The following is a 26,348-nucleotide window of genomic DNA, read 5'->3' as shown; positions in this document are numbered from 1 at the left end:
AACGTACAGGCGTCGACGGTATACCAATTCCACAGCATCTGCCATAGGCCCTTCCATCAGCCACCCATTCATTCGTGTCATTCACTCCCATCACTCATTCCCAGTGTATCGAACTTACCGAGATTTTGCAGTCGTTGCTCATACCCATCCCCTCCATATCCATGGCCCCTGAACTCGCCGCAGCCATCGGTCCAGTCATGGTGGAGGAAGAGGACGGCATCGTCATCCCCGCCATGCCTGCCATTCCTCCAGTCGTAGTAGTCATGGTTGGGGATGTGGTCATGCTACTCATGCCACTCATCGCCATCTTGTACTGCTGTCCAAGTCGGTGTCGGTTTCCAAGGGCCGTTTTTCTAGTGTTTGAGTGGAAAGGGCGTGTGGTGTTATTCGCTTAAAGACTGTTCAAATCTTTTTATCGGAGCCGCAAGAGCACGTTTGAGAAGTCCTTCGCAGCCACAATATGGACTAGAAGCCGATCTGCGAGCTTTTGAGCAAGTTACCTGAGTACCCCATGTCCGCCAAGACGGGGACACGTGAGGTGAGATCCCAATGCGAGCTCAGGTGCCCTGAGTGAATGGAAGAAGAATTAAGTCGAGTTCGTTTGAATACTCTCACCAGCTCATTCCGCCCTCAAACAAGCGCTCAGCCCTCGGCACTCATATCCAACTCTCCTTCCTCCCAGAAAGCGATCAAATTCCTCCCGTCTTCCCAGAGAGCCTTCGCCCGCCCTCCTCTCAGGTAAAACGATCATCCCCCCTCCTCCCCCTCCCCAGCCTCCGCCTCCCTTTCCACCCGTTCCAACCTCCTCAAACTCCCCTCATCAAAAACCGTCTCCCCCTCCCCAGGAATAGGCGGGCGGCCCCAACCCACCACGGGCCCCACCATATCGATCCAATCCCTGCGCTTCTGCATCAACGCGCGTACGCCCTCGCTCACACCCCTTCCGCCTCCTAGCCCTACGCCCGCGATGCCGGTGGCTTGGGTTCGAGGACGTGCGGAGGAAGAAGAGCCGCCTTTTTTGGAATTGGGTTTTGCTAATGAGCGGTTGCGTTTCAGGTATGCGGCGTTGACTTGGTTGTCCAGGTCGTCGGCGATATTGGCGTATTCCTGCATCGCCATGCGCTCCTCTGTCAACTCCAGCACGCGGAGTTTGCGAACGTTGTTCGCGCGGGAGACGCGTCGCAACTCGTGCTGTAGCGTGCGTAAGCGGGCGGAGACTTCGTCGTCGGTGTGGGCGGGGAAGTCCGGGGTGTCGGTCGAGGCGAGGAAGCCGATGTGTCGGAGTTCCTGCAGGGCGCGGGCGTCGAGGGTGGCGTAGTCGGAGGGGTGGAGGGGGGTGGGGCGCGGGGCCTCGGGGGGCAGGTGGGTGGGGGGTTTGTAGGTGGCGGATTGGTCGTCGGCACCGGCGGAGGTTGCGGGGTCGGGGGGTGGGTCGTCCGGGTCGAGCATGGAGGTGTCGCCGCCTTCGGCGTCTTCGTCTTTGTTCTTGTTCTTAGATTGCAGACTTGGGCCGGGGCGGAAGATGGACATGAGGCGATTCATCACGGGACCCATGCTGACTTCGTCGGTTTCGGCGGTGTCGGTGTTCATTTCGTCCATGCTTCCTCGCGCTTCGTTGGGGTTTGCCTCCTGCCTCCTAGGAGGTGCAATCCCGTCCATGCCGTCTTCCGATGCCCAAACTTCTTTGTACGTCCTCGCGCCTCGCTGCGGTATGAGATAAGGAGTTGTTCGATCTGCTCGTTCCTTCAAGAATGCGACATCCTCTTCTGTAAAGGGTCGAATGTACGGCTCCACATATGTTTGGAAGGTCCCAAAGTGAACCTGGTTGGTAGGCTTGGTGGCGCTGTAGAAGTCCATATCCGGAGGATCACCAGCAGTCAAGTCCTTGAGATCGCTGCCCGGCCACTGCGCTACGTTCAGTATCCCGCGCTTCTCCTCGTCCGTCATGTCGTCTGTCAAGTCTTTGATGTCGTAGACTGTTGGGTCATCGAATAACGTAGGGTCCTTGCCGAATGCTCGCTCATACAATGGCGCTGTCGAAGTGGGTGCAGTAGGTTGAGAAGTGTCAGACTCAGATCCAGAGTCAGCAACATCCATGAGGTCTGCCGTGTCGGTCTTGGGTGCGATGACGGGTGATGGTGGCGCCGGAGCTCCTGTAGTGAATGTGTCAGCAATCTCTCGCCACTAGATAATATCTTCCCCCGTGTGATGTGAGTTTGAACGCGCGTAACATTTTCTCCTGGAAGATTAAGCTGGGCATCACCTCCTTCCACAGTGGGCCAAGTTTTGGGCAAATTCACTACCCAAAACAGCGCGCGCGTTACTTGGTCAACTCACCTTGATGCACGCCCACCCCATCCTGCCTCGCCAACCCATGCGCACCCACACTCGGCAAACTATCCCTCCTCTCTCCCTTCACACCCCCACCTTCACCACCACCATCTCCCTGCGTTTCCGCCCCCTCCATCATCTCCCCCGCACTTCTCTTCTTCCCACTCTTCTCCTTCTTCCGCTTCTTCTCCTCGCCCTCCTCCTTCACCCGCGCCGCGTCCGCCATCGCCTGTTCGTTCTCCCGCTGCGCGCGCTCTTTCCTCTTCTGAACCAACTGTCGCATCGAGCGATCACATACCTCACTCCTCTTATTCGCGGTCTTCAGCACACCGTCTTTGATCCTGTCGTGCAGGTTGTGCAAGTCTTTGGCGGAAGGCGGGTTGGGGCCGGTACCGAATTTGTCGATGAGCGCTTCGATGCTGGGGTCGGTGGAGACGAGCGAAGCGGTGGAGGTGTGCATGTAAGCTGTTTCTTTCGGGAGGCTTGGCGTTGGTGTGATTGCGGGCGCGGAGGTGGTGGGTGTTCCAGCAAGGGGTGTCGGAGGCGCGGTGTTGTCGCCTGGAGTGGAGAGTGGGGTGCTTTGGCGGGAAGAGGAGCGGCGTTCTCGGGGCGCAGAGGCCTTGGCGCCTTTTTTCGAAGCTGAAGGGGCCATGGTGGAATAGATTGCGGGAGTGAGGTTTGTGATCGCGCGCAGCGGTTGTCTTGGAGGGAGAGGGGGTCGGCGGAGGGTGTGTGGTGCTTGCTAGGCTAGTTGCATGCTGGCATGTGCTACCGATACAGCTGGAGTCAGTCGGTGGGTTGGGTGCTGTTTCTTGCTCGGCGACAGCGGCGTGGTATGGCAGTTGTCTGGACTCTAGCAGATGTTTGTGAGCGCTGATGTCTCTGGAGACGTAAATCACGCCAACCCCACACTTCCGGCCCGCTGCCGACGCCGTCTTTCACGTGCAACGAACATGAATCAACCACGATGCAGCTGTCAAACAGCCAGATCTACAATTAGTCAACTTCGATTCTCGAAAACGGAATAACAGGTCCCATTATGCTGTGATACCACGCTATATCAAGGTACAGAGTGTAGCGTGATCCACCTCGGCGGAGGAGGGCGGAGAGGTAAGCTTTCCTAGCACGCGGCGCCGAGAGCCCAAGCGTCGATCGGCGTGTGGGTGGCGCACTCGAGACCTGCCACATCCGCCTTGCGCATACCACCTCCACTCCACCCTCTTTCTTCGCCCGTTGTCACTCCGCCTCTCCTACACCCCCTCTCACTCTCCATCTCCGCCATCTGCGCTCCCGAGCAATGTCCACCACCCCCTGTTGACGCCCTTCCTCTCTTACTACCCCCTCCTGGGATTATAAAAGAAGCGTCGTCATCGATCCACTCCCCAATCGCATGCCCGCCCCCCGCCCACACCAACGCCCACCGCCATGAGCGCCACGTCCCTCCGCGTCGTCACCGTCGACTTCCCCAACCCCGAATGGGTCCTCGGCAGCAACGACCAGTTCCACCAAGTCAACACCTCCATCTCCTACTGGGCCCTCGGCAGCCACACCCCCGTCACCCTCTCCTCCCACAACGCCCAGCCCGGCAACGATATCACTGGCCTCTTATACGTTCCTGACTTACCCTCCGACGACGCTTGCAGCGATGCCGCTTCGCCCTACGTGCCGAATAATGTCACGCGCCGATCCGACCTCCCGGATGCTGGTTACGACCTGATTGCGATTGCGCCATGGCTGAGTCCGGATTGTGTGCAGGAGTATCTACGGTCGGCGCGGCGTGATTCTGCGAGGGCGTTGATATCGTTTCTGCCCAACAATTCTACCGCCGCACCTCCCAACGCGGACGACCCGAGCTGGGCGCTGGGAGATGGCGAGGGTTGGAAGAATCAGAATCAATATCCTGTCTATGCAATATCGGGAGCGGAAGGGAATGAGCTGATGAGATGGAGTGCGCAGTACTCCGGGAATGTGACAGATGCGCCGTGGGGGCATGATCTGACAGAGTCTGGAATTGATTCGAGAGACTACGTACGGCTGTTCGCGGACATCAGCACAGGCGGAGGGACAGCATTACCAAGCCTGTGGGTGTTCTTGCTGGTGGTGTTGGGAATATTACTTGGGATAGTAGGCTGCACCTCCTTCAGCATGCACATCCTCCAACGACGAAGACGAGTCGCCCTACGAAGACGCATCGCATCCGGCGAAGTCGACCTCGAAGCCCTTGGCATCAAACGCCTCACCGTCCCGCAAGAAGTCCTCGACCGCATGCCCCTCTACACCTACGGCACCGGCGCTCCCGTCCCCCAACCCAGCACCGCCCGCGAAGCCTCCAACCCCGACAACCCCACCACTTCCACCGACCCCCTCCCCTCCGTCGCCGAAGACAAACTCTCCACCTCCACCGCTTCCCGCCCTTCCTCCCCCGACCCTAATATCCGCCCCACCCCCGCCTTAATCCGCAACCACAGCTACCGCCCCACGCCCCTCCAACAACCCACCTGCGCCATCTGCCTCGACGACTTCGTCCCGGCGTCGGAAGAGACGCCTACCGGCACGATTGTGCGCGAATTACCCTGCCATCACATCTTCCACCCCGAATGCGTTGACGCTTTTCTACGGGATTCGAGCAGTTTGTGTCCGATGTGCAAGAAATCCGCGTTGCCGAAGGGGTATTGTCCGCGCGTCGTGACGAACGCGATGGTGAGAAGGGAGAGGATGATGCAGGGTTTACGGCCGGAAGCTGGGGATGAGGAGGACGGGAATGCGGAGTCCCCCTGGCGGAGATCAAGAGTCCGCTCCTGGGCTGTCCGGCGAGATGGCGCGGGGGACGGGAGGAGGGGTGTGGGACGGTTCTTTTCGGCGCCTGTTTCTGGCACCTCTACCACCACCGCCGACGCAGAGCGAAGGGGGACGGCTGCAGACGGAGGGCAAGAAATGCATCAACTCCCTCCCCCCACTGCACGCACCCGCCTTGGAACCTCCCTCGCCCGCGAACGGCGGAGCGTCACACAACCCGCCCGTACCCCCTCCCATTCCAACTCGCAGGGTCAATCGCGAGATCCCCCCATCCAACCCCCCGCGACGGCTAGTAGGAGAGAATGGGCCCGCGAGCGCGCGGTCGCTATGTTAGGCCGTGAACGGGCACCTCTGGATCCGGATGCTGACGAGGCGGAGAGGACGAGTGGGTGGCGGAAGGTGGTTCGGGGGGTGTTTCCTGGGTTTGGGCGGCGATAACCCGCACTGACTTTTTGTGGATGGGTATGATTTGTAATGCGAGATGACGAATACTGTTGGTTTTTCTGCGAGGGCGTTGGGGTAGGTGGGTGGGTTTGCTTTGGGGAGAGCGGGGGTTGGGATGGGATGTAGATACCCTTGCGGTTCTCAGGTAGACATGGAAGCTCTTGGGAGGATTTGTACATAGCAAGCATTTAAGCGTTTGGCTTTGATGCCTACTACCGCAGACCTTGTCGGTCTTTTCCTTCTGCTTATTCTTCTCTTTCGTGTTGTTCTCTTCCTCTAGTGTTTGCTGTTCTGTCTGTCCGATTTCCCGGCCCCACAAAAAGGCTGAACTGTGGATGGATGCCTTGGATGGGGGATTGCTGCTACTGCTGGATTTGAAGACTACTATCCACGCTGAGCTCGGCCCTCTCGACTTGCGGCATTTCACAAGGTATACGCTGCATTTGGTCTTATACTCGCCCATCTTGGACTCTATACCGCCTACCTGGACCTTTTACTGGCCGCGAACACTGCGCTCTTATGGGCGTTACTGCGGTGCGCCCAGGAACGCAGGCTACGAGACTACACCGACAGAGCAGAGTTGTTGTCCAGTCGATGTTGAGAGATGCCCTCGACACTCCTTATAGCAGCGGCGGGAGGACTGGCGCGACGTCCCGTGCGCTTTCACCGCGTCACGTGAGACATGTGAATCTTGGTTGCTTTTTGGCTTGGTCCGCCGCGCGTCTGGGCGTCAACATTCTTCCGCCATACTCCTCCACATTCCTTACACACAACACCGCGGCTGTACATTAGCAACTGTACACCAGCAACATGCCGAGACTCTCGATCGCGGCGGTCATCAGCAGCGGCGCGGTCGATCCACAGAGAAGGTGCCGCCTCTTCAGCCTTCCACCTGAACTGCGTAACTGTGTTGTGTACGAATTGGTTCTCACGGTGAAGCTTAGCATCGATAGCGGCAAAGTGGAGATTGCGGGACGGGACGACGAAAGCATCGCACCGGGCGCCCTCTCGCTCCTCCAGACATGCCGCGTCGTGTACAGCGAGGCACACGGGGTCTTCTACAAAACCAACCACCTCAAGATCGAGTACAGCTGGGGACGCGAAAGCCACGGCTTCCGCGAGTTCGTCCGCGAGCTCGACGGCAGCCGACTCGACGCCATCGAAGTGCTCACCCTTACCGTCACGTCGCTAGAGGCGGCGATCGCGGCAATCAAGCGGGTACGCCCCTGCCGACGCTTGAAGCACCTCTCGCTGCATGGGGAGTGCGACATGGGGGATTTCCGGGACAGTCATGGCAACATCCAGCGGGAGCGTGGGTACCTCAAGAAAGCCATCGACGAGCTTCCATTGTCTGTACAAATAATTACCTACGACAATATCCGGTTGGTCGGCTCGGCCTGTTACCCTCAGGGTCAGCATAAGGCCTTCGAACTCGCGACAAAGATCTCGGATGTGTTGGCTAGTCTTCTCAAAGGTCGTGCCGTTGGGTTGCGGACGGAAAAGAAGGGTCTGATGAGAGGGGACGGCAGGACGCCAGCGAGTGCCTGAGGGCTCAAGGCGACGGATGCGGCGGAGGTGATGACGCGGAGTACCTCACATTGTGTAGCGTGGGTGGTAAGCAAGGCGATCGACCACCCGCGCTCAGGAGAGACGTAGATACCTTACGCTTGAGACCAGGTGAGAGACATGTGCAAGGTACGGAAGCAGCAAGCGCTTGGCATAACTGCCTACTACTGTTGGGCCCTGTTGGTCTTCTTTCTCTCCTCTCACTTCCCATCTCTATTTCATCTCTCATCTTGTGTTTGATACTCTCGTTTCTCTTCTTCTGCCTCCGCCATCGCATTGGTAAGGTATGTTTTTCGACAATTGTGTTATACTCTACCTTTGACGCTTTGTATCGCTGGGCATTGCTTTCGGGGAGAAGCTAGCGAAGGGAGTTTAAGGCAGGATCGGTCGGAGAGGCGAGGAAGCATTGCAGCCAGCGGTTCACGAAGACCGAGGCGCCTGGTCGTCGAGACCTCTATGAAGCAGCAAGGGGGCACCGGCGGGACGTTCCGTGCCAGTGGGCTGGTACGACATCACGTGGGAGACATGTGAATTTTTCCTGCATTGGACTGGTCCGTGCGGCAGAAACATCACGCTTCTGGCTGTCAACATTCCTTCTCGAATTCTTCCGCATTCTTCACCTACACTGCCTTGGCTGACCTCAACATCAGCACTATGGCCAAAATATCCATCGCGGCGGTTATCAACAACGGCAGAGCGGGCACGATCGATGCGCAGACGAAATGGCGCTTGTTCAAGCTACCACCGGAAGTGCGCAACGCCATCTACGTGCTCGTGCTGGCCTCGAACGCTACTAGTGACGACGGCACGGTCGCGATCGCGAAGCGGACGGGCAGGGATCTCGCACCAAGTGTGCTTACGGTACTACAGACATGCCGCCTCGTCTATAGCGAGGCGTACGGCATCTTCTATAGCGGCCAACACCTCGAGCTCAACAACAACGACGGTTGTGCCAATAGGGGGCAAAGGAGCACCATCATATTCAGTAGCTTTGTGGAGAGACTTGACCGCAGCCGCCTCGCCGCCATCGAAAACCTTACCATTAGAGTCTCCTTGGTAGAAGACATGACCACCGTCATCAAAAGCGCACGTCTCTGCGTGCGGTTGAAGCACCTCTGCCTACAGCTCGACCACCAAGTCAACTTCGCTTTTCGCGGTCCCTCGGTTGAGGACATCGTGCCCCCGGCAGCAATGCGACGAGAGATGCCATGGCTCCGGAAGGCCTTCAGAACACTGCCACGCTCGTTGGACACCATCGGGTGCCAGATCTGTCTTGTCAACACTTCGTTGAATGGGGTTGAACCTCAAGAGATGCTGGATGCGCGCTCGAGACTTGAGGGGGAAGTCACGGATGTGCTGGTTACGCTGCTAGCGAACGCACGCGACTTAGACTAGATGGTGACCACTTTCTCCGACGGAATGAAGTTCTCAAGTGTGCACATCAAGGATGATCGAGCAGAATAATCGATCACACAGCTGCGGAGAGATGGTCAGCGAACGAGGATCTGCGAAGCTTAGGAAAAGATCCAGAAAGGCGATCACCTGCATTCGAACTTCTGGAGAGGACCTCAGGATCTTCGATCGCAGCATATTGGGTCGGAACACAAAGATCTCACACCAACCAAAGCATATCACAAGCACAAATGGACTCGGTACCACCATACCCAAGCAAGAGTTCCCTTCTGATCCAACGCAACTTAACTCCGGACACAACACCACTCTCGTCCAGCCTCGCCGCCACCGACATCATCTTCTGCATCGCTCCAATCGCTTCTATCGCCTTCACAATCACAGCAATGTACTATACATTCATCTTCTTCAACTCCCCTCCACCTACGCCAGATTCCGACCTCGTCCCCTCCAACAGCTCGACCTCCTACGCACTAATTTCCACTGGGCTTCATCTCTTCTCCGCCATCATGCGGAATTCCGTTCTGAGAAGCATCGACGGATCCGTCACGGGCTGGCCAAAATCGGGGATGGCGGTGATGAGGCGATGGTGGGGAGGGTCAATGGTGGCGGGTGGGTATTGGGCTTTTGTCGCTTTGGCTGGGGTGATGAATGAGGTGTGGTGGGCGCTCTGAGGTTAAGCATTGGATAGAGAGCGGTGGGATGTCCTGGATCGAGGAGATGGAAGGGAGTGGGTATCGTGAGGAGCGTTCTTTAGAAGAGGAGACATGATACCCCCGGTCTGCATCGAATCGATTTCTTTGATGCCCAACCTGCAATATGCTCTATTCCCGCTTCACAAGCGTAACAGGTCCGTGATACTCCCTCCTCCCCCTTGCAACATAATACACCGCCGCCACGATCAACACACCCCCACACATAGCTATCGCCCAATTCCTGCTCTCTCGTCAGCATCATCCTCATCCACGTTCCTTCCTCCTCCCTCTCATAAACAGGGTAGTACTCACATATTCTCCGCCGTAACCGGATAACTCAACGGCCACACGTACCAAAACAGCATCGGCGTCGTGAAGCACAAACTCACCACATTCAACGGCAGTCCCCACTTCCCTAGCGACCAGCGTCGGGCGGGTAGGGGATAGGGGGAGAAGCGTCGCCAGATTAGCGTGCAGATTGTGATGTTGTAGGAGGCGAGGAGGGAGGTTGTGCCGAGGGAGTTGAAGGCGTTGAAGGCGGCGTAGGAGCCGATGTTGATGAGGGAGAGGAGGGAGGTGATGACGGCGGAGACGCAGATGGCGTTGATGGGGATGTTCCAGCCTGCAGGGACTTGCGAGAGCCAGGATGAGCCGGGGAAGCCTGGTATTTATGTCAGTATATAGACCCGTGGTAGGATTGATGCTAGGACCTCACCTCTGTCTCGGGCAAACGACCACATCTGTCGTGATGCTGTTGCTACTTGACCGACGCAGGCGGAGATGAAGATGACGATGAGGACGACGATCATCACGGTGGTGCCCGCTTTGCTTTTCGTGGCGTTGTAGAACACCTGGATTACTGGCTGGTATGTCGGGGTGTTAAGGACGCTTTCGAGGTCACCGAGGCAGAACTGTGGTATGGGTGGTCAGCAATGAATGGTCGTAGATATCCTCCAATTCCCAACTGAGTCTCCACCGACAGTAATCGGGCATTTAGAACCTATTGCTAGGCTGGGAGCTGCGCCAGAAGACGAGGATGGGAGAGTAAGCGCACTTACTATGTAGGTGATGCCAACAAGCAGCAGCATCACAGCGTTGGTACTGACAGCCCACATCACAACATTCGGCACTGTCCAGGACGCGTCATTGACCTCTTCGCTCATATGGACAGTACAGTCGTATCCCTATCACCGTCAGCCTGCTCAACACAATCCAAGGACTCGTTCAACATACAATCAGCATGCCAATCATCGGTATCATCCCGATAGTCGAGGACAGCCCAACATTACCCCAGCCCCCGTTGTCCGTAAAGTTGAAGATGGTATCGTGAGCGTTGCCCCGAGGAGCCATGACCCATAATGGGATGATAACCACGAAGACTCCGAGGACATGGAGAACCAGGACGAGAACCTCTACAAGCGGCAGTCGAACTGTCAGGAAGATGTTGAAGAAGACGCAGAAGAGGACAAGGCCCATCGTCATGAGTGTTTGGTGCCAGCTTTGTATTTGGTAGGTGTCGTTGTTGAGTTTGATGAGGCCGATGATTAGGCCAGCCTAGGTATTGAAGTCAGTGTTCAGCAGACCAGGTCGGGGCGAGACGTGGTAGAGATGACAGGGTCCTCTTGACTTACGGTGGAGTAGGCGACACCACACAGGAAGGTCTGCCAGCCGATGCTAATGAGCCAGCCTTTGGCGGCGTCAGCATCTCTGCCGTAGCTTTAGACCGAGGAAACGCCTACCAACACTGTAGCTCAGGCCTTTTTGCCAGTTGGGCGAGGCCAGCTCGGACACCCAGTGATATTGACCTGACAAAGATCAGATGAGTCCCAGAATCAAGAACCTCTGTGAAAATCGTACCTCCAGCTGTCGGCGCCCTGCCAAAGAGTGATCAGTGGTGGAGCGTCATACTTTCTCGAGATTTATTGCACTCACATCGAAGCCACCTCCGCCAAACTAGCATACATCGGCATCATCACGAAAGGACAAATGATGAGTCCCCAAAACACGCCCGCCGTTCCACCATCCTGCAGCGTGAACGGAGACACGAGAAGCACAAATTCCCAAGCAACCATGACCGTGCTCGCAAACCCAAGCATCGTCGAGAACTTGAACTGCCGCCGTAGGACTTGCTTCTTGCCCAGAATGCTCATATCGTGCCGGTCATTGGCCGTCCCGGCGAAGCGGGGGGCAATGGTCCTGCTGACCACGTCGTCGTCGAGGGAGACGGCATCGTGGGTTATGTTGTATTCTTCAATCTTGGACATGGCGAAGAGATACGAGATGTGATGGGAAGGTAACGATCAATGAGATGAGGTGTGATTAGAGGAAGGGAAGCTTCGACTGTGCCACATGCAGAAAGAGGTGCGGTCGGAGAACCAGAAGGAGATTGTACCTCTAGGGCTCGCGAGCACCAGCAGGAGGGGGCCGGGTGGATTCCAATCGCGAGGACCAATGTGAGTGCATGGCGCAAGCAGGCATGCTAGCGAGCTCGCGTTGCGACCAGGAAGAAATGCGAAGTTTGCAGTAGCGAGTTGTACACAGACGCACGCTTGGATCTCTGGTTGCATCTGACGGAAGGCCAGCTCCGCTCCTCCCCGCCCCTTTCGTCCCGCTTTCGAGCCTTGATTCAACCTGAGCTCGTGCGTCAACCACCACCTCATTGGCCCCTTGCCGCTTCGAGCTTTGGGATGGCTTGTGCTAGGACGCATAGGGGGCTTGTGGTTGACGTGCAGGAATGCGCTACAGCACCAACCCCGGGATATCATGCACGGCACGGCGCTTGCTGTCGATGGATAAGCAGACGCGATGGTGCGTGCTCTCTCGTACCGCATACTACAACGAGTGACGACCCTACTTCATTTCTTCCGCTGGGTTTCCTTTGGGTGTGTCAAAAAGACGGGCCCCGTCGCCGCACTCACAAGCTCTTGAGCTCCGAGCCAGGGCGCAGACTGTCTCATGGACTGAGCATGTCAGCCGTTCCTCTCCAGACGGCCGTGCCGCCAGGCCAACATGCACCGTTTGCGACGGTCAGCGAGAAGGACCGTACGGCTTGGATTCTGGTTGCGACGGCGATGGGCATCGCATTCACCACGTTGTCGTTGTTAACGAGGCTGACCATTCGGGCGTTCATCAATCGAGGCTGGGGGTGGGATGACTTGATGACAGTCGTAGCGACGGTGAGCTGATATCACAACTCTACATCGTTCTGCCTGACATCTTACTGACACGGGAGTATTGCAGGTCTTGACATGGATCCAGTCCATCCTCATCCTCGCAGCGACAACGAATGGCCTCGGAAAATCGATCACTTTGATCCCTCCCCTATTACAGTCGCGCATCGAACAGGTCAGTACCCGGTGCAGCTTCATTGCTACGTGTGCCAACAGCGCGCGATAGTTATACTACGCAAGTAGCCTGTTCTACGTTTCCGCGCTCGAGCTCTCCCGGATATCGACCGTGCTGTTTCTCCGTCGATTGCTGGCGCCGAACTCTCCTCAGTTGCGGTATAGCACTGCTCTGCTAGTACTGGTGCCAACTTCGGGCTTTGCGTTCTTCCTTGCTGCTGCGCTGCAGTGCAATCTGTCTCAACCGTGGGCAATTCTCAACGGACAATGTTCAGCACCGGGATGGGTGAGTAGCACGGCGAGGGCGGATGTACGGAAGCTGACTCTGGGCAGTTCCTCAAATGGCAGGTCCACGGGGCGTTTTCGATGCTCTTCGAAGTCGCCATCTTCGTCTGTCCAACCTGGCTGGTATGGCAGCTACAGGCGGGCAAAGAGCTGAAGGCAGAGGTGATCTCATCCTTCGCTCCGAGACTCATGTACGTGCATCCACTTTTCGGCCATCTCCAAAAGGCCACTGACCTTTATCAAGCACCCTTGTCTTCACGGCACTACGCCTCACGAGCTTCAAGGCAAGCTCCTTCAAGAGGGACACGACCTTATCCCTAGCCCCCTACATCTGCTACACTCAAGCCGAACTAGCCTTCGCTCTCATGGCCGCTACGATCCCTACGGCTCGAAAACTGATGCTCAGTTTCATTACCTACTACAACGGGCGCGGCTACAGCGACAGCGTGTCGGGTGGTGGGATCTGGGATGGATCCGAGACGATCAAGTCTCAGACTACGCGGACCTCGAACGGTGGAAGTTATCAGATGGACTTTCTGAGGTCGGCGGCGAACCGTAAGAGAGCTGTTGCTTATGCTGGGGCGGACGAGTTGGGAAGTGGAATTGGCAAAGGCGGGAGCGAGGAGATGATCATCAGGAAGGAGACGATTGTTGAGATTGCGGTAGATGAGCCGGGCTGAGCAGAGACTGGCTTACTGGCACAAGGGCATGAAATGAACGTGCTGGATGGGCCGCTTCACCAACACGATAAAACCGGAGTGCTAGCATTGCACTTCGCTCCCGCCGGTGTCGGTCGTCCGTGGACGCTGCAACCTCGACTGCACACCCTGGGTCTTGTGAAGATACGGCGTCACAGGTGATCTCAGGGACGCGGACAGAACCGAGACGGCACAAATCCAGGATCACCGCATCTCAACAACGAATCAATACAACCCATACCGATCTCTGACCTCCTTGGGAATCGCCTCCACCCACGCCTTCTCCTGCCCCGGCTCCGGCAACACACTGCCAAACTCGGCCGTCTTCTCGGCATCACAGATGTAAGCCCACACGAAACTCGGATCGACTCCCATAGCCTCTGAACATTCGCTCATGATGCGCTTCACCATGGCGGTCTTCTGGGCGTCACTTCTGCCCGCCCGGATCAAACCGTTCACCCAGAGTTGGTCCTTGGGTACAAGACGCTTGTTGATGAAGTGGTTTCCGGGAGCGAGTTCGTTGAAGACGACTTGGACGAGGTATTGGGGGACGTTGCCACCTTCTTCGGAGTGGACTTTGGTGATGCTGTTGACGATGGATTGTTTCTCGGTGGGGGAGAGGCGGCCTGCGCTGCATGTACAGGTGTAGGTTGGCATCCTCACAAGTCAAACGAGAAACAGAGGATGTTGAAGGATGATGGGATCACCGTATGAATATGGCAGAGCGCTGATACTGCAATTACGACAGTTTGAGCGTAAATGTACTTGTGATCGCTTGGGAATCGGACAGCAGAGCTCAAGGAGCTTGTAGCTCGAAAGTTAAGCTTAGACACCTACCTATCCACCCGAGCGAGGGACAGTGAAACCGGCCTGCTAGGTCAGAGCGGGAGACGTAAAGAATCTTCTCACAGACAAGAAAGGCTACCTACGAGACTGATGTGGCCTTTTCGGTTACATCTAGGTCCTGGAGAAGACTGCCATATATCCCAGTTGGGGCCGCTTTCAATGTCCCTCGCTTGCCACCTACTACCTACCGGCTCCGCCGGACGAAAGAAGTCGGAATAGGCTCGCTGTAGGCAATGAACCAAGTCACTGTTTCACAGCGGTTTGAGCCCGTAAGGACTCAAGCATGTACATACGCACTCGATGTCTGGAATAGGATTGTGGTGGTAAGCACACCGGATCGACGGCTCAAGGTTGTTTGATGGTAGCAATCACGGGAGTACTTTCGATACTATTACTTCATGCAAGCTATTCTCTGTGGTATTGAACAGTGCCGTTACATCTGTCGCTGCAACATAGGCGTCGCCGAAGTACATGGAGTAGAGGCAACCCGGACATCCGGCTAACAAAGGGACAAGGCAACGCGTGTGGGCAACCGATCCGAGAGTGTCGATCGCAGTACCTGGCGAATGCTTCGACGGACGTCTGCTCCAAAGCGGTTACCTGGCCGGCCTTATTCCTCGGCCCTTCTCAGCACTCTTCTCAGCACCTTCTCGGCCAAACCTCGTGAACAACTCACAGTCGGCCCTACGGCGGCGGCAAGGTCGTTTCAGCCCTCTACGCCTCTCGGAAGAAGTAGGAGAATATCGGCGCCTGCACCTGCGTTCTGTGGTTGACAGGTAACGCAAGGTTCAACTGCCGACCTTCTAGAAGAACTCCGCCGTGGGGACGTGCTGGGCGGGCCATCCACAATTGGGAAAGATGAGCCACTGACGAGATCGCGCCAGGGATGCCAGCGTCAAAGAAGACACTAAGAAGCGCCCAGCTGCGCGAGTCTGGAAGGATCGATCGAAGATCAGGGTTCAGTAGAGCGTCCTTTATCCGGTCGCGATTCGTCTTTTGCGAAGCCATCGCTTGTCGAGAACTCGTCGAGGAGAGCGTACGAGCGCCATCCAGGATCTGGACTGTCCACGAGAACGACACCTGAACAGCCCCATCCCCAGCACCGACGAGTCAGGCCCGTCGTGTGAGCAAGCTTATTCCCGCCTCGACAGCCTTGTGGGTACCCGACGGTTTGCCTCGTCCCTGTTAGCGTCTGCGGTACTCCTCACATATTACGTGCTACCTCCTACGGCCCGCTCTTGAAGATCCAACGCTTTTACATGTGATTGACATATCCTGTTGATCTGCTCCGACGTACAAACACTAAGGACTCCTCGAGGCCTCCTTTACGGCAGCCAAGCACAATGGCGAACATGTTCGACGAGAACTTCTCCTTCGAGTCCCCGCGGTCACCGTCGACAACATCAAGCTCAGCGACACGAGAGTCGTCTCGTTCCGTCTCGCCTTGCTCCGCTGCATCGCCGTTCCCTCCACCCAGGCTATCGGTCACCGATCTCGCCGTGCAGTTTGCTGGACAGCGATTACGGAAGGAAGCAACAATTTGCTACGAACCCTGCGACGCTTACGCGAACACCGACGGAGATGAAGATGGCTGGGCCATCCCCTCACTCGAAGACAGCGATGGGAGCCGTCTGCTCTCACGATCGAGGACGTATCCACGACGAGCACAATCACCTTCGCGACGAATGCAACGACAAGTCAACACGCGCCTGCTCTGCTCAACTTCCCACCATCGAGACATCGCCGCGCTGGTATCAAGGATGGTTGAGTCGAGCGATCAGTGCTCGATAGCACCTCCCGGCTCATTGACACCGACACATGAGGATGAAGGCTACAGCAGCGACAATGACGAGCAGATGTCCGGGTTGTCTGCTTCGCGACGGCCGAGCTTGGCTATGTCGAAGAGTCGATCGGATCTGAGAAGGGGAAGTCGGGCGAGTGTGAGTAAGGATGTGAGGTTTCGAAAGAACGAGAAGTGCAGGCGGATACGCAGTTCGGAGGGCAAGCAGTGATGCTGCCATTGACTTTGGATGGACTAGAAGACGCTTGATTGACCTTTTAGCGAGGCGCTGGTGGTGGCTTTGGTACGCAGCAATTTACTCCGAGGTAGAGGAGTTTTATGTTGGCATGCATTGACAAGTGCTGTCGTGCATGCATACAACTGGAGAAGGAAAAGGAAAAGACTTGTAGATATGAGACATGAATGATGCCCGCCAGGGCTGATTTGACAGCCGTTCAATACTGTTTGGCGGAATCTTAAAACTTGATGCCGCTTGTGCGCCGCTTCATACGCTCAATGGTTTTGTTGAGATGGACAAATACTCGCTCAGTTATACCGAGTAGGCAACTTCATCTACGAGATGATCTCCTCCGCTTCCTCCCTTCGGCATTCTTCAAGAGCACAACCTCCCGAGTTGTAGCACCGCCATTAGTAACGTATTCACTCGTAATCAACGGGATGGGATCACCCGGATATTGTCCCTTCTTGACCTGCACAGCGTCAGTCCACCATTCTCTTGTAAAAGCACTAGACTATAACTTACCTTCGACCTTCGATGGAAGAAGGTCGTACTAATGAGAAACCCGTGGACATGTGATGGTATGACGGCGAGGAGCAGAAGGACGCAGTTGAGGGCGAAGTCGAAGTTGGGGCCGGTGAGTAGCAGGACTGCTAAAGGTGGGAAGAGGAAATTGAGGATGAGGATTGAAATCCGGTAGAGCATGGCTGTTCAATCCAGTGCCGTTCAGCCAGGTTGGTTCTTCTGCTTGAGATGGTGGGTGGAAGGAGGGGTTGGAGTATCAAGGTGGCTCGTTCGGAGGAGCACCGGAGTCAAGGCGCTTTTCGACAGTCTTGTCGTAGGCCATTGTGAAATGGGTGTATACCTGGCGAGCCTGGCCTGGTTATTAGAAAGATTGAAACCTGATGTCGGATGATCTACAGTGTGAAGTCATGCCGCAAGCCACGCGGAGATGCGTGCTCGGGGCCAGATGAGATCTGGGAGATGTCGGAGATGAGATCTCGTTTTCTTTCATGACTTCAATATTGTTGCATCTAACAAGTCGGCATTGTAGCACTGTTCTTGACAGAGCCTTCGACAGCGAAGATGCTGTTCAGGGTGTTGTAGCTGAATGAGTTGAGTATCTGCTGAACGACGATGCAAGAGATGCGGCTTCCGGCCCTCCTCTCCACCTACCACTTCCCTTTCTGATCCTCTCTCTTCAAGTCATTCTTCCATCCGCATACCACGAACTCTAATCAATAGGTGTCCTTCAACATGACCACAGATGTGCCAACAGTACGGTGGGGCATCGTTGGTGAGGATTGTGCCTCAATCACAACAAAAAGATAGCGAGCTGACAGTCCTACGTTTAGCCACCGGTATGATATCCAGCTGGTTCGTAGAAGACATACTCCTCCCTGAATGGCCTCACAAATCTGCCAATCACATTATCCAAGCCATCGGATCCTCATCCCTCGACAAGTGCAAGAAATTCGCAAACGACTTCGTGACACCAACCAAACCAAAGGTCCAACCATCCCTCTACGGTTCGTACCAGGAAGTCTACGATGACAAGGACGTCGACTGCGTCTACATTGGCACCCCTCATAGCTTCCATAAGCAAAACTGCCTCGATGCCATCAAAGCCGGGAAGAACGTGCTTTGCGAGAAACCCTTCACTATGAACGCCGATGAAGCCGAGGAAGTCTTCGCTGCCGCGAAGGAAAAAGGTGTTTTCATCATGGAAGCTGTATGGACGCGCTTCTTCCCCGCCATGCAAGCGGTGCAGAAACTGCTACACGAGGACCAGAAGATCGGCCGTATCATACGGATGTACTGCGACTTTGGCCTCGACATTGACATCGCCAGCTTACCTGACTCGAGCCGCTACAAGGATCCAGCGCTCGGTGCGGGTTCGTTGCTGGATATTGGCATCTACAGCTTAACATGGGGTCTGGTCACCTTAGCCGGTGCGGTCGGGGACAAAGCAGAGGAGCCCGAAGTCAGCAGTACTCAGACTCTCTCTCACGGCGTCGACACATCGAGCTCCGTGATCCTGAAGTACCCCTCCACCGGACGCCAGGGCATCTGCACCTCCACCACCGACTTCAACCGCGGAGGAGTCAGCTTTGCGAGGATTGAAGGCAGTAAAGGCCACATCGTCGTCCATGGAGGAACTGCAGCTTCACCGAGCAAGATCGAGTTCTTCCCCAAGGAAGAAGGAGCAAAGCCTGATGTCTGGGAGTTTGAGAAGCCGGGGAGGGGGTTCTATTGGGAGGCTGATGCGGTTGCGCATGATTTGAAGGCTGGGAAGGTTGAGGATGAGAGGATGCCCTGGAAGGAGACGCTGAGGATGATGGAGATTATGGATGGAGTGAGGAAGAGGGGTGGTGCTAAGTTTCCGGTTGATAAGTGGTAAAGCAAGCATATAAGTCCAATGCTCAGCAACTGTGTCTGGCCGAGCTCTCCATTCGTTGTGCGTACCTTCCCGATTGGGCAGTCTCGTTATGTTTAATCCTCAAGCTCCATCTGTCGAACCTACCGCGACTGAGCTGTTCGAGAGGTCTTGCAAAGCCATCGTTCTGGACAACTTCGCATTGCCTACGGCAGAGTTTCTACATGTATGACGCCGAGGCTCTCCAAACAGACATGACTCGAAGTGCACGTCGAAGTGAGACATCCCGCACTGCAGTTCTTCCGCCGCTTGCCCCACCACAGCCCACCTCTGCCCATCAATGGCGGAAAAATGTCAACAGCGAAGTGCCAAACCAAGCCAAAAAGTACCGGCTTGTGGACACCCAACGACCTTTAGTTTGCACGCGTGACATGCAGAGACTCGAGGTAACCAATTTCCCATAATCAGGAGCAAGAAAGGACGTCAGCTCCGTATTCTAGTGTGCCTGGTGCCGATCGTTTTCCTTGCGTTCGTTCCATCTCGTCTTCCGTTGGATTGAGACATTCACTGTACCGATCACATGCTCTGCGACGCTCCTTGCTGCGCCAAACCAACCATGTCGGCCACCACCACCTCCACGACGATCAAGCCTAGCAAGGCCAACATCGGCGTCTACACGAACCCAGCACACGATCTATGGGTAGCTGATGCCGTGCCCTCCTGCGAAGAGGTCGAGAAGGGCGAGAGCCTGCAACCGGGCGAAGTCACCATTGCGATCAAGAGCACAGGTATCTGCGGGTAAGCTCCACCACTTCAACAATCAGATGCTACCAACCTGTACTTACAAGATGGCATACAGATCAGACGTCCACTTCTGGCACGCCGGCCGCATCGGCCCCATGGTCGTGGAAGACACGCACATCCTCGGCCACGAATCCGCAGGCATCGTCGTCGCCAAACACCCTTCCGTCAAAACGCACTCGATCGGCGACCGCGTGGCCGTCGAACCGAACATCATCTGCAACGAATGCGAGCCCTGTTTGACGGGGCGCTACAATGGGTGTGAAAGCGTGCAGTTCAGGTCCACGCCGCCTATACCGGGGTTGTTGCGGAGGTATGTGAACCACCCCGCGGTCTGGTGTCATAAGATTGGGGATATGAGCTTTGAAGACGGGGCGTTGTTGGAACCGCTCTCCGTGGCGCTGGCGGGGATGCAGAGGGCGAATATTACACTCGGGGACAGTGTGTTGGTGTGTGGAGCTGGGCCGATTGGCCTGGTGACGCTGGCTTGTGTGAAGGCGGCGGGAGCGGAGCCGATTGTGATTACGGATATTGACGAGGGGCGGTTGAAGTTTGCGAAGGAGTTCTGTCCGAGTGTGAGGACGTTGAAGGTTGAGATGGGCGACTCGCCGGAGCAGTTTGCGGAGAAGGTGGTGAAGCTGGCGGATGGGGTTGAGCCGGCGATTTGCATGGAGTGCACTGGTGTCGAGTCCTCGATATCTGGAGCTATTCATGCGGCGAAGTTTGGAGGGAAGGTGTTTGTGATTGGTGTCGGACGGCCCGAGATCAAGGTGCCTTTTATGCGGTTGAGCACGAGAGAGGTGGACCTACAGTTCCAATATCGATACGCCAACACCTGGCCACGAGCTATTCGGTTACTGCGAGGAGGTGTGATAGATCTGACGAAGCTGGTTACGCATCGATTTAAGCTGGAAGAGGCGGTAGAGGCGTTCAAGGTGGCAGCTGATGCGAAGCAAGGCGGCATCAAGGTGATGATACAGAGTATGGAGGATGGGGAGAAGTGAATATCGATGCTCATTATCATAGCTCATCTTAGAATCTAGACTACTCCTTGTCCGCCGCATACTTCTTCAAGTCGTCCATGTTGATCTTGCCCAGCGCCTTCTCATTCCTGTATACTCATTAGCCCACGTCTCTCATTCTCCGATGGTACACTCACGTAGCCTTCAAAAAGATCTTTGGCACAATCTTCTCCCCCTCCTTCTCCCGTCCCCTCGCCTCAAATGCCTCCAACCACCTGCTCGCGCACAAACACCACTTGCACCCACCCTTCATCTCTGGAATCACTCTGAGATCGTTGCCCTGCCGAGCAGAGAAGTCGAGGAACTCGTCTGTCACTTCTGCTGCAACGCTGTGGTTCCCAAAGTCGCCGGCGGGGACTTCGCAGTAGCCGTTGCGGAGGAAGCCGGTCATGGGGGAGGTGGAATGGAGGGCGAGGGGTTGTTTGAACACTGTACAATATGGGTTAGTCGTGGAGGTTAGGGGTTGGGAGATCGGGAGTTACCATTGAGTGACTTAGACATGGCTGGCTTCGGATGTTGGTGGTCTTTCAAGATGTGTTGATGATTCGATCCAAGGGCAAGCTGGGCAATGCACAGGAGGATCAGTGTGAACGGGAGATTGATGAGGTTCATCCGCAGTTGTTGTTTGAGGAGTTATTGGAGATGCTCAAGAAGGGAGGAGTTGTGTTCAAAGAGCTCCTTCCGTCTCGTCTTTGACGTCGGATGACGCCAGAATTTCATGTCGATCTGGAGGATGTCATCTGATGAACTTCATCCGCATATCAGGTCTACGGCAACGCATCAGGATCGATGGCACGGGGGAATCTCTTGGTGCTTCGCGGGAATCAGATGATTGAAGGCATGAACGCGCGCTACATCTAGGTCCGGCCACTGTAGTGAAATCCAAGAATCCCCCTACAGGAGGCAGCCTCTTCTCGTGGTACACGCTGCTGTACGGGAACCAGACGATGAGATGAAGGCCATGGCACCCGACCATTGAGCGCATGCTCGATGCCGACGAGTTCTCCATCAGCCTGATCATGCGCCGGGAGACCGCGCCTCCGCCATCTCGACCGTGCTGTAACGGCTCATCCCAGGGGGCTCGTTGGTTGCTGTGCATTTCTGCGCCCGCGAGCTTTTTGCCATTGTGTCATTCAAGGCAACAGCAATAACAGGAGTATACGCCAGTCCTCGTCCTGTGTACAAGGCGTCCAGCGCTGGAGTGTCACGGCCCCATCATGAATCCGTTAGTCAGCCAGGGTGACAGGTACATGGGAGGGCCTTCGCCCCTGTGCAAGTCCTACACTAAGGCGAGATCGCCTTGTTGGCGCCTGGAGTATGCATGTCAGGCCTGATGGACCGGAACTCGCCCGGACGGCAACAAGTATTGCATCCAGTTGAGGAGGCGGTCTTCTATGATGACCAAGGAATCTGTCAAAAGCCAATACTCTGGTTGTCGTACAAGACTGGGGTCAAGTCTATGTCGGAGAAGTCCTGTGGTACCGTTTACGAGAAGGGAATGTTGAAGAGGGTACGCCTGACTATGCGTGGATGTATATGTATGGGGTGTGAATCTTCCTGTCTCCCGCAAAGAGTACACCCATCGAGATCTGCCGAGTCGAAAAGAAACGTCAAACATACCAACCAGAACCGCCAAAGCCCCAACGAGCAACCCGTTCGCCATGCAGTAAGATCTAATGGAGCGCCTCCATTCACATCCCTTGACTAATAATACCACCCACGATCCAGTCTCAGCACCACCGTCCTCACGTTCCTCGCCATCGGCGCCAACTTCTCTCTCGCCTCTCCAGCCCGCGGCGTGGAGAAGCACCTCACCAAACGCGATACCTGCACCCTCGTCGGATGGGTGGACGTCCAAGGCGACTTTTCCAACGGCCGAGCGCCTGACCCCGGCGATGTGACGAGTGGATTCGACCTGTACTATGTCGGCGGTGTGCAGATTGGGTCTTCGTCCTTCGAGAACGGTGGCTCGAGCCCCATCGGCATTGACGGGGTGACAATTCCGCAAGAAGAAATCGGAAGTGGCGAGTCTATTATGGTGAGTCTGATGGTACCCATCGGTCAAACTCGGACCTGTCTCATAGTGTCCAATGAGCAAGGACGGCTAACTTGCGGACGACAGTGGTGGGCAAACTACTTTGTCGGCTTTCAGAGCTGCCGTATCTCCTATGAAGGTATCGAGTACGAAGGATACATGAATGGCGCGATCAATCCGTGTGCGGGGAGAGGCGACGCCGGAGAGGACTGCTCGTACTGCTCGGCCGACTTTGGCTGCGAGAGCAATCTCTGAGGGTTGGAAAGATCTCTAGACAGCAGGAAGGTACGATGAGGTCTGCCTGTTGAAGCTGATTTGGTGGACCCAGACACTTTGCGGTCTGGAGGTGCAAAACTTGCTGGGTCTCCCTCGTTTATGGCTCAGCTAGGTGTTACTGCTGCAATTGAAAGGAACAGCCGCATTCGGGAGCGGATCGGAAACTCTCATTCTCGAGCACGTAAGTACCGGTCAACTGAATTGGCTGGCATTAGTGCCGATGTAGGATTTACGGTTACGATTGACTGAAACAGACTTGAGAGGACCATAATCGGTCTCGTCAATGCACTACACCTTCACCACCTCAACGATGCCTTCGCCCTTCATCTCTGGAGCCTGCCAGAACTTCCGCACCTCCAGGCCACCGACCTTGGAAATCAAACGCTTCCACATGGTTTCACTCCGCTCTTTGGCATTCAGCTGCACGAACATACAGAGATCGAAGGCGGAGAACCTGAATGGAATCAGCTAGTATTCAGGAGAGATCAAGATGATCAACTTACAGCAAAGGACTGCCCTGATCAGGCAGGATGCAGTCGTTGATGAAGATGCGCGAGTCCGCAGCCATTGCGTCCCGGATATGCGTCAGAATCTGGACGTCTTCGAAGTCCGGCCAGTCGTGCATGATTTTGTGCATGAAATACTGGTTTACCATTAACAGCTGGCCGAACCTCGACTCGGCAGCTCACTTACGATCTTTGCACCCTTTATTGGCTGAGCCTGGAAGAAGTCATGCTCAACGAGCTCTATCCGGCTGTCCAACTTCTCCTCGCGGGTCTCGGCAATCACACTTGGAAGGTCTTCCGCAACAAATCGAACCTTCTTGTCCGGGTATCTACTGGCGAGACCCATCAGATCATGGGCGAGGCCTGCTCCTACGTCGACAATAAACGGCACATCGCCGCTCTCGCTGCCTTCGGTGAACAAAGCGTCTGCTGGAAACCACTCGCTCCAATTCAGTCGATCACGCTGGATAACCTTCATCAGCGCACTGAGCCGTGATAGCTGATGCGGTTCGCTCTGCACCCAGTGCCGGAACGTGTTCGTGCCTACGATGCCTCGCGCCTGCTGATAAGGGCCGTTCGCCGCTCGCTCGGGTGCCGTCCAGCCCTTCTCCTTGCCCCAGTCGGTCATGTGGCTCAGTGTGCTATGCGGACCCAGAGCTCCATCGAAGAGCTCGCGAATGCCCAGGTCGAAGCCAGGATCCGCAAGCGTGTGCGTCAGCTCGTTGGCCTGATACACTCCTGGTTCGATTTCGTCCAGCAGGCTCATGCCACCAACCGCTCGACACATGCGAATCACGTATTCTTCCCGGTCCGCTTTCTTTTCGTCATCCTCGCCCCCCGAGACGTCGTCAAGACGGGAGGACAGGTCGCTGGCCTTGACTGGGTCTTTGGATGCCGAAAGTACTCGGAAGATGCCTGATTCAACGGCGATGCGAATTGCTGCGTACAGGTTCACCGAGTAACCCAGCAAGATGATCAGATCGGCTGGCTGCTTGAAGGTGAACGACGATTGACGCATGTCGTCCATGATCCGGTCGAAGGAGCGTCCACCATTGTTGGCTGTATTTTCGGGAGCCATGACGAGTACACAACAGGAAATTGTGCTATTCGATTCAACAGAAGGGTGATATCAGCAGAGGAACCATTTCACTCGAAATAAATCAATGTGTTGACTCCGATCAACACGAGCTCAAAGCTTCCAATGCATCTATGCAACTACCTCTGCTTCGAGCCGCTTTCCCCACCGGTCGAATCGAAGCTTGGCCTGGGAAGCGTGAAGGAGCTTGATGAGGGTGAACACGCCGATGCAGCTAGTTGAGAAACCTGCATGACTACTGTACGGACCTGCATCATGCAAACTACAGAGCTTTGTGCATGCATACTGCCATTGCAAGCATTGTTGGACGCACTCGCCAAACTCCTTACTGAATGCGAATGCCGGCTTCCGGTTTCTGAGGTGGCTCTGACCTGAGAGACTCGAACAAGGATTTGCAACCTGACAGCCTTCGAGACGGCGCTCACCCACTATGTTGCTCAGTCTATGGTACAAGACGCTGGATTTGTGAACGAATTTACCGTTCACCAGAATCGCCAATCGACGCAGCATCGATCTCAACGCTATGCCGTACCATGATGACCTCGCTGCCAAAACTCCTACTGCTCTGGTGGTCGCCCTTCACCGCAGTGCTATGGTGTATGATCGATCCATCAATATGTGCCAGACCCGGGATTGCAGGACTCTTCGCCCTACTAGCCGACTTGCGTTTGCTACGATCACGGCCTCCGACAATCGATCGCAGCCCGTAACTTTGACCAACGGAAGCTGATCTGGAATCTTTCGCGGTTTCAGCAATGAGGAAGCCAGTGCTGACTTGATTGAGGAAGCTGCGGATGCTGGGGTATGCGGCATTGATGATGGCGAGGTTGGATTCAACAAGGGAGATGATCACCATATTGGTGTCGTTCCAGGTGAAGTTTGCTGCGAAAGCTGAGGACGGTATGTGGGTGAGGCGGACGATGGTAACTGCGACCACACTACCGCGCACGTCAGCTCCTGGTCATCAAGATGCCCCCGTAGCAGGACTCACGGTAGAGCCAGGCTAAACCACAGCGAAAGGCCGAGCTTTCGCGATACCGGCATCTGCAGCGGCCATATGGTCGACAGAGCAGATCCCATCAGACTTAATTGAAACATAATGCTGAAGGCCGCAAACACAATCCATGTCCCTCTCTGCACCCAATTAGCAATGAGGCGTCGGCGGGCTCACTGTCATACCTCAGGATCCGACACCATCGCTGCGGCAAAGCGTATGATCCCAGCTAACGACCAAGCCGACACCATCGCAATCAGCACGAACATGGCTCTTCGAAACCACTTCTTCGGGTTCATGTTGTACAGCAGACACACAAAGGACACTGCCGACAGACCTTCGGTGAGGAAGGTGATCGCGAAGCTGGCTGTCAGTGCTTGTTTCGTCTGTTGCACCTCTTCGCTCGACAACCGATCTTCGGGTTGACCGAGTCCAACCTGTACTGCGAGTCCAACGGCAGCGACGTTAGCGATGTCGGATAGCTGTAAGGGTTGTCAATATTCTCATGTTCGAGCTGGTGTTGAGGGGAACGTACTGTTGCCAACACCAGCAGTATGTCTTCCAGCTTGAAGAAGTCACTTCGAGGCCACCTTTGGGACATTCTCATCGCGAGAGCGATGATCGCGGTGCCCAATGAGACGCCTGCAGCAATGACAACGAGCGCTCCATGGTTATGCTCGTTGATAGCTGTGCTCGCTGTTGGTCTTGATGATAGTAAAGTGGATTTCGGTTCAGCTGCTGCGACGACAAAGGTCGACATCGATTCGCAACAACAACACTTGTTGCAAGTCTCTTCTCACAACCAAGA

The 26,348-nt window shown here is 55.6% G+C and overlaps 15 protein-coding genes across 15 annotated transcripts; 8 read left to right on the top strand and 7 right to left on the bottom strand.

The window, feature by feature from the left end:
- Positions 1–747: 747 nt before the first annotated feature.
- On the bottom strand, positions 748–2,983 carry NGG1 (Transcriptional regulator; the record flags this gene model as incomplete). Its single annotated transcript, XM_064801363.1, has 2 exons — positions 748–2,153; positions 2,338–2,983. 2 exons carry the CDS (start codon positions 2,981–2,983, stop codon positions 748–750), a joined length of 2,052 nt encoding a protein of 683 aa, XP_064659993.1.
- Positions 2,984–3,756: 773 nt separating this feature from the next.
- LTR77_004108 (uncharacterized protein) lies at positions 3,757–5,565 on the top strand (the record flags this gene model as incomplete). Its single annotated transcript, XM_064801362.1, has 1 exon — positions 3,757–5,565. The coding sequence occupies one exon, from the start codon at positions 3,757–3,759 to the stop codon at positions 5,563–5,565; it is 1,809 nt and encodes a 602-aa protein (XP_064659992.1).
- Positions 5,566–6,381: 816 nt separating this feature from the next.
- Positions 6,382–7,119, top strand: LTR77_004107 (uncharacterized protein; the record flags this gene model as incomplete). Its single annotated transcript, XM_064801361.1, has 1 exon — positions 6,382–7,119. The coding sequence occupies one exon, from the start codon at positions 6,382–6,384 to the stop codon at positions 7,117–7,119; it is 738 nt and encodes a 245-aa protein (XP_064659991.1).
- A 672-nt stretch (positions 7,120–7,791) lies between these two features.
- Positions 7,792–8,532, top strand: LTR77_004106 (uncharacterized protein; the record flags this gene model as incomplete). Its single annotated transcript, XM_064801360.1, has 1 exon — positions 7,792–8,532. The coding sequence occupies one exon, from the start codon at positions 7,792–7,794 to the stop codon at positions 8,530–8,532; it is 741 nt and encodes a 246-aa protein (XP_064659990.1).
- A 1,018-nt stretch (positions 8,533–9,550) lies between these two features.
- On the bottom strand, positions 9,551–11,506 carry LTR77_004105 (uncharacterized protein; the record flags this gene model as incomplete). Its single annotated transcript, XM_064801359.1, has 8 exons — positions 9,551–9,903; positions 9,958–10,153; positions 10,301–10,426; positions 10,476–10,796; positions 10,874–10,929; positions 10,982–11,047; positions 11,100–11,116; positions 11,175–11,506. The coding sequence occupies 8 exons, from the start codon at positions 11,504–11,506 to the stop codon at positions 9,551–9,553; spliced, it is 1,467 nt and encodes a 488-aa protein (XP_064659989.1).
- Positions 11,507–12,208: 702 nt separating this feature from the next.
- On the top strand, positions 12,209–13,551 carry LTR77_004104 (uncharacterized protein; the record flags this gene model as incomplete). Its single annotated transcript, XM_064801358.1, has 5 exons — positions 12,209–12,418; positions 12,483–12,587; positions 12,639–12,872; positions 12,920–13,062; positions 13,116–13,551. The coding sequence occupies 5 exons, from the start codon at positions 12,209–12,211 to the stop codon at positions 13,549–13,551; spliced, it is 1,128 nt and encodes a 375-aa protein (XP_064659988.1).
- A 243-nt stretch (positions 13,552–13,794) lies between these two features.
- On the bottom strand, positions 13,795–14,226 carry LTR77_004103 (uncharacterized protein; the record flags this gene model as incomplete). Its single annotated transcript, XM_064801357.1, has 1 exon — positions 13,795–14,226. One exon carries the CDS (start codon positions 14,224–14,226, stop codon positions 13,795–13,797), a length of 432 nt encoding a protein of 143 aa, XP_064659987.1.
- A 1,532-nt stretch (positions 14,227–15,758) lies between these two features.
- Positions 15,759–16,427, top strand: LTR77_004102 (uncharacterized protein; the record flags this gene model as incomplete). The annotated part of the gene is made up of 1 exon (XM_064801356.1): positions 15,759–16,427. One exon carries the CDS (start codon positions 15,759–15,761, stop codon positions 16,425–16,427), a length of 669 nt encoding a protein of 222 aa, XP_064659986.1.
- Positions 16,428–16,764: 337 nt separating this feature from the next.
- LTR77_004101 (uncharacterized protein) lies at positions 16,765–17,138 on the bottom strand (the record flags this gene model as incomplete). Its single annotated transcript, XM_064801355.1, has 2 exons — positions 16,765–16,905; positions 16,959–17,138. The coding sequence occupies 2 exons, from the start codon at positions 17,136–17,138 to the stop codon at positions 16,765–16,767; spliced, it is 321 nt and encodes a 106-aa protein (XP_064659985.1).
- Positions 17,139–17,690: 552 nt separating this feature from the next.
- Positions 17,691–18,834, top strand: LTR77_004100 (uncharacterized protein; the record flags this gene model as incomplete). The annotated part of the gene is made up of 2 exons (XM_064801354.1): positions 17,691–17,730; positions 17,789–18,834. 2 exons carry the CDS (start codon positions 17,691–17,693, stop codon positions 18,832–18,834), a joined length of 1,086 nt encoding a protein of 361 aa, XP_064659984.1.
- Positions 18,835–19,426: 592 nt separating this feature from the next.
- On the top strand, positions 19,427–20,615 carry lad1 (L-arabinitol 4-dehydrogenase; the record flags this gene model as incomplete). The annotated part of the gene is made up of 2 exons (XM_064801353.1): positions 19,427–19,608; positions 19,670–20,615. The coding sequence occupies 2 exons, from the start codon at positions 19,427–19,429 to the stop codon at positions 20,613–20,615; spliced, it is 1,128 nt and encodes a 375-aa protein (XP_064659983.1).
- Positions 20,616–20,655: 40 nt separating this feature from the next.
- On the bottom strand, positions 20,656–21,024 carry LTR77_004098 (uncharacterized protein; the record flags this gene model as incomplete). Its single annotated transcript, XM_064801352.1, has 2 exons — positions 20,656–20,722; positions 20,771–21,024. The coding sequence occupies 2 exons, from the start codon at positions 21,022–21,024 to the stop codon at positions 20,656–20,658; spliced, it is 321 nt and encodes a 106-aa protein (XP_064659982.1).
- A 1,270-nt stretch (positions 21,025–22,294) lies between these two features.
- On the top strand, positions 22,295–22,923 carry LTR77_004097 (uncharacterized protein; the record flags this gene model as incomplete). Its single annotated transcript, XM_064801351.1, has 3 exons — positions 22,295–22,299; positions 22,362–22,671; positions 22,756–22,923. 3 exons carry the CDS (start codon positions 22,295–22,297, stop codon positions 22,921–22,923), a joined length of 483 nt encoding a protein of 160 aa, XP_064659981.1.
- A 309-nt stretch (positions 22,924–23,232) lies between these two features.
- Positions 23,233–24,528, bottom strand: LTR77_004096 (uncharacterized protein; the record flags this gene model as incomplete). The annotated part of the gene is made up of 3 exons (XM_064801350.1): positions 23,233–23,398; positions 23,448–23,587; positions 23,638–24,528. 3 exons carry the CDS (start codon positions 24,526–24,528, stop codon positions 23,233–23,235), a joined length of 1,197 nt encoding a protein of 398 aa, XP_064659980.1.
- Positions 24,529–25,021: 493 nt separating this feature from the next.
- On the bottom strand, positions 25,022–26,300 carry LTR77_004095 (uncharacterized protein; the record flags this gene model as incomplete). Its single annotated transcript, XM_064801349.1, has 4 exons — positions 25,022–25,484; positions 25,538–25,680; positions 25,726–26,022; positions 26,076–26,300. The coding sequence occupies 4 exons, from the start codon at positions 26,298–26,300 to the stop codon at positions 25,022–25,024; spliced, it is 1,128 nt and encodes a 375-aa protein (XP_064659979.1).
- Positions 26,301–26,348: the final 48 nt, after the last annotated feature.

Source organism: Saxophila tyrrhenica, assembly GCF_035928015.1.
Source record: "Saxophila tyrrhenica strain CCFEE 5935 chromosome Unknown scaffold_6, whole genome shotgun sequence".
NCBI classification, from domain to species: Eukaryota; Fungi; Ascomycota; class Dothideomycetes; order Mycosphaerellales; family Extremaceae; genus Saxophila; species Saxophila tyrrhenica.
This window is presented reverse-complemented; position numbering and strand designations above follow the sequence as displayed.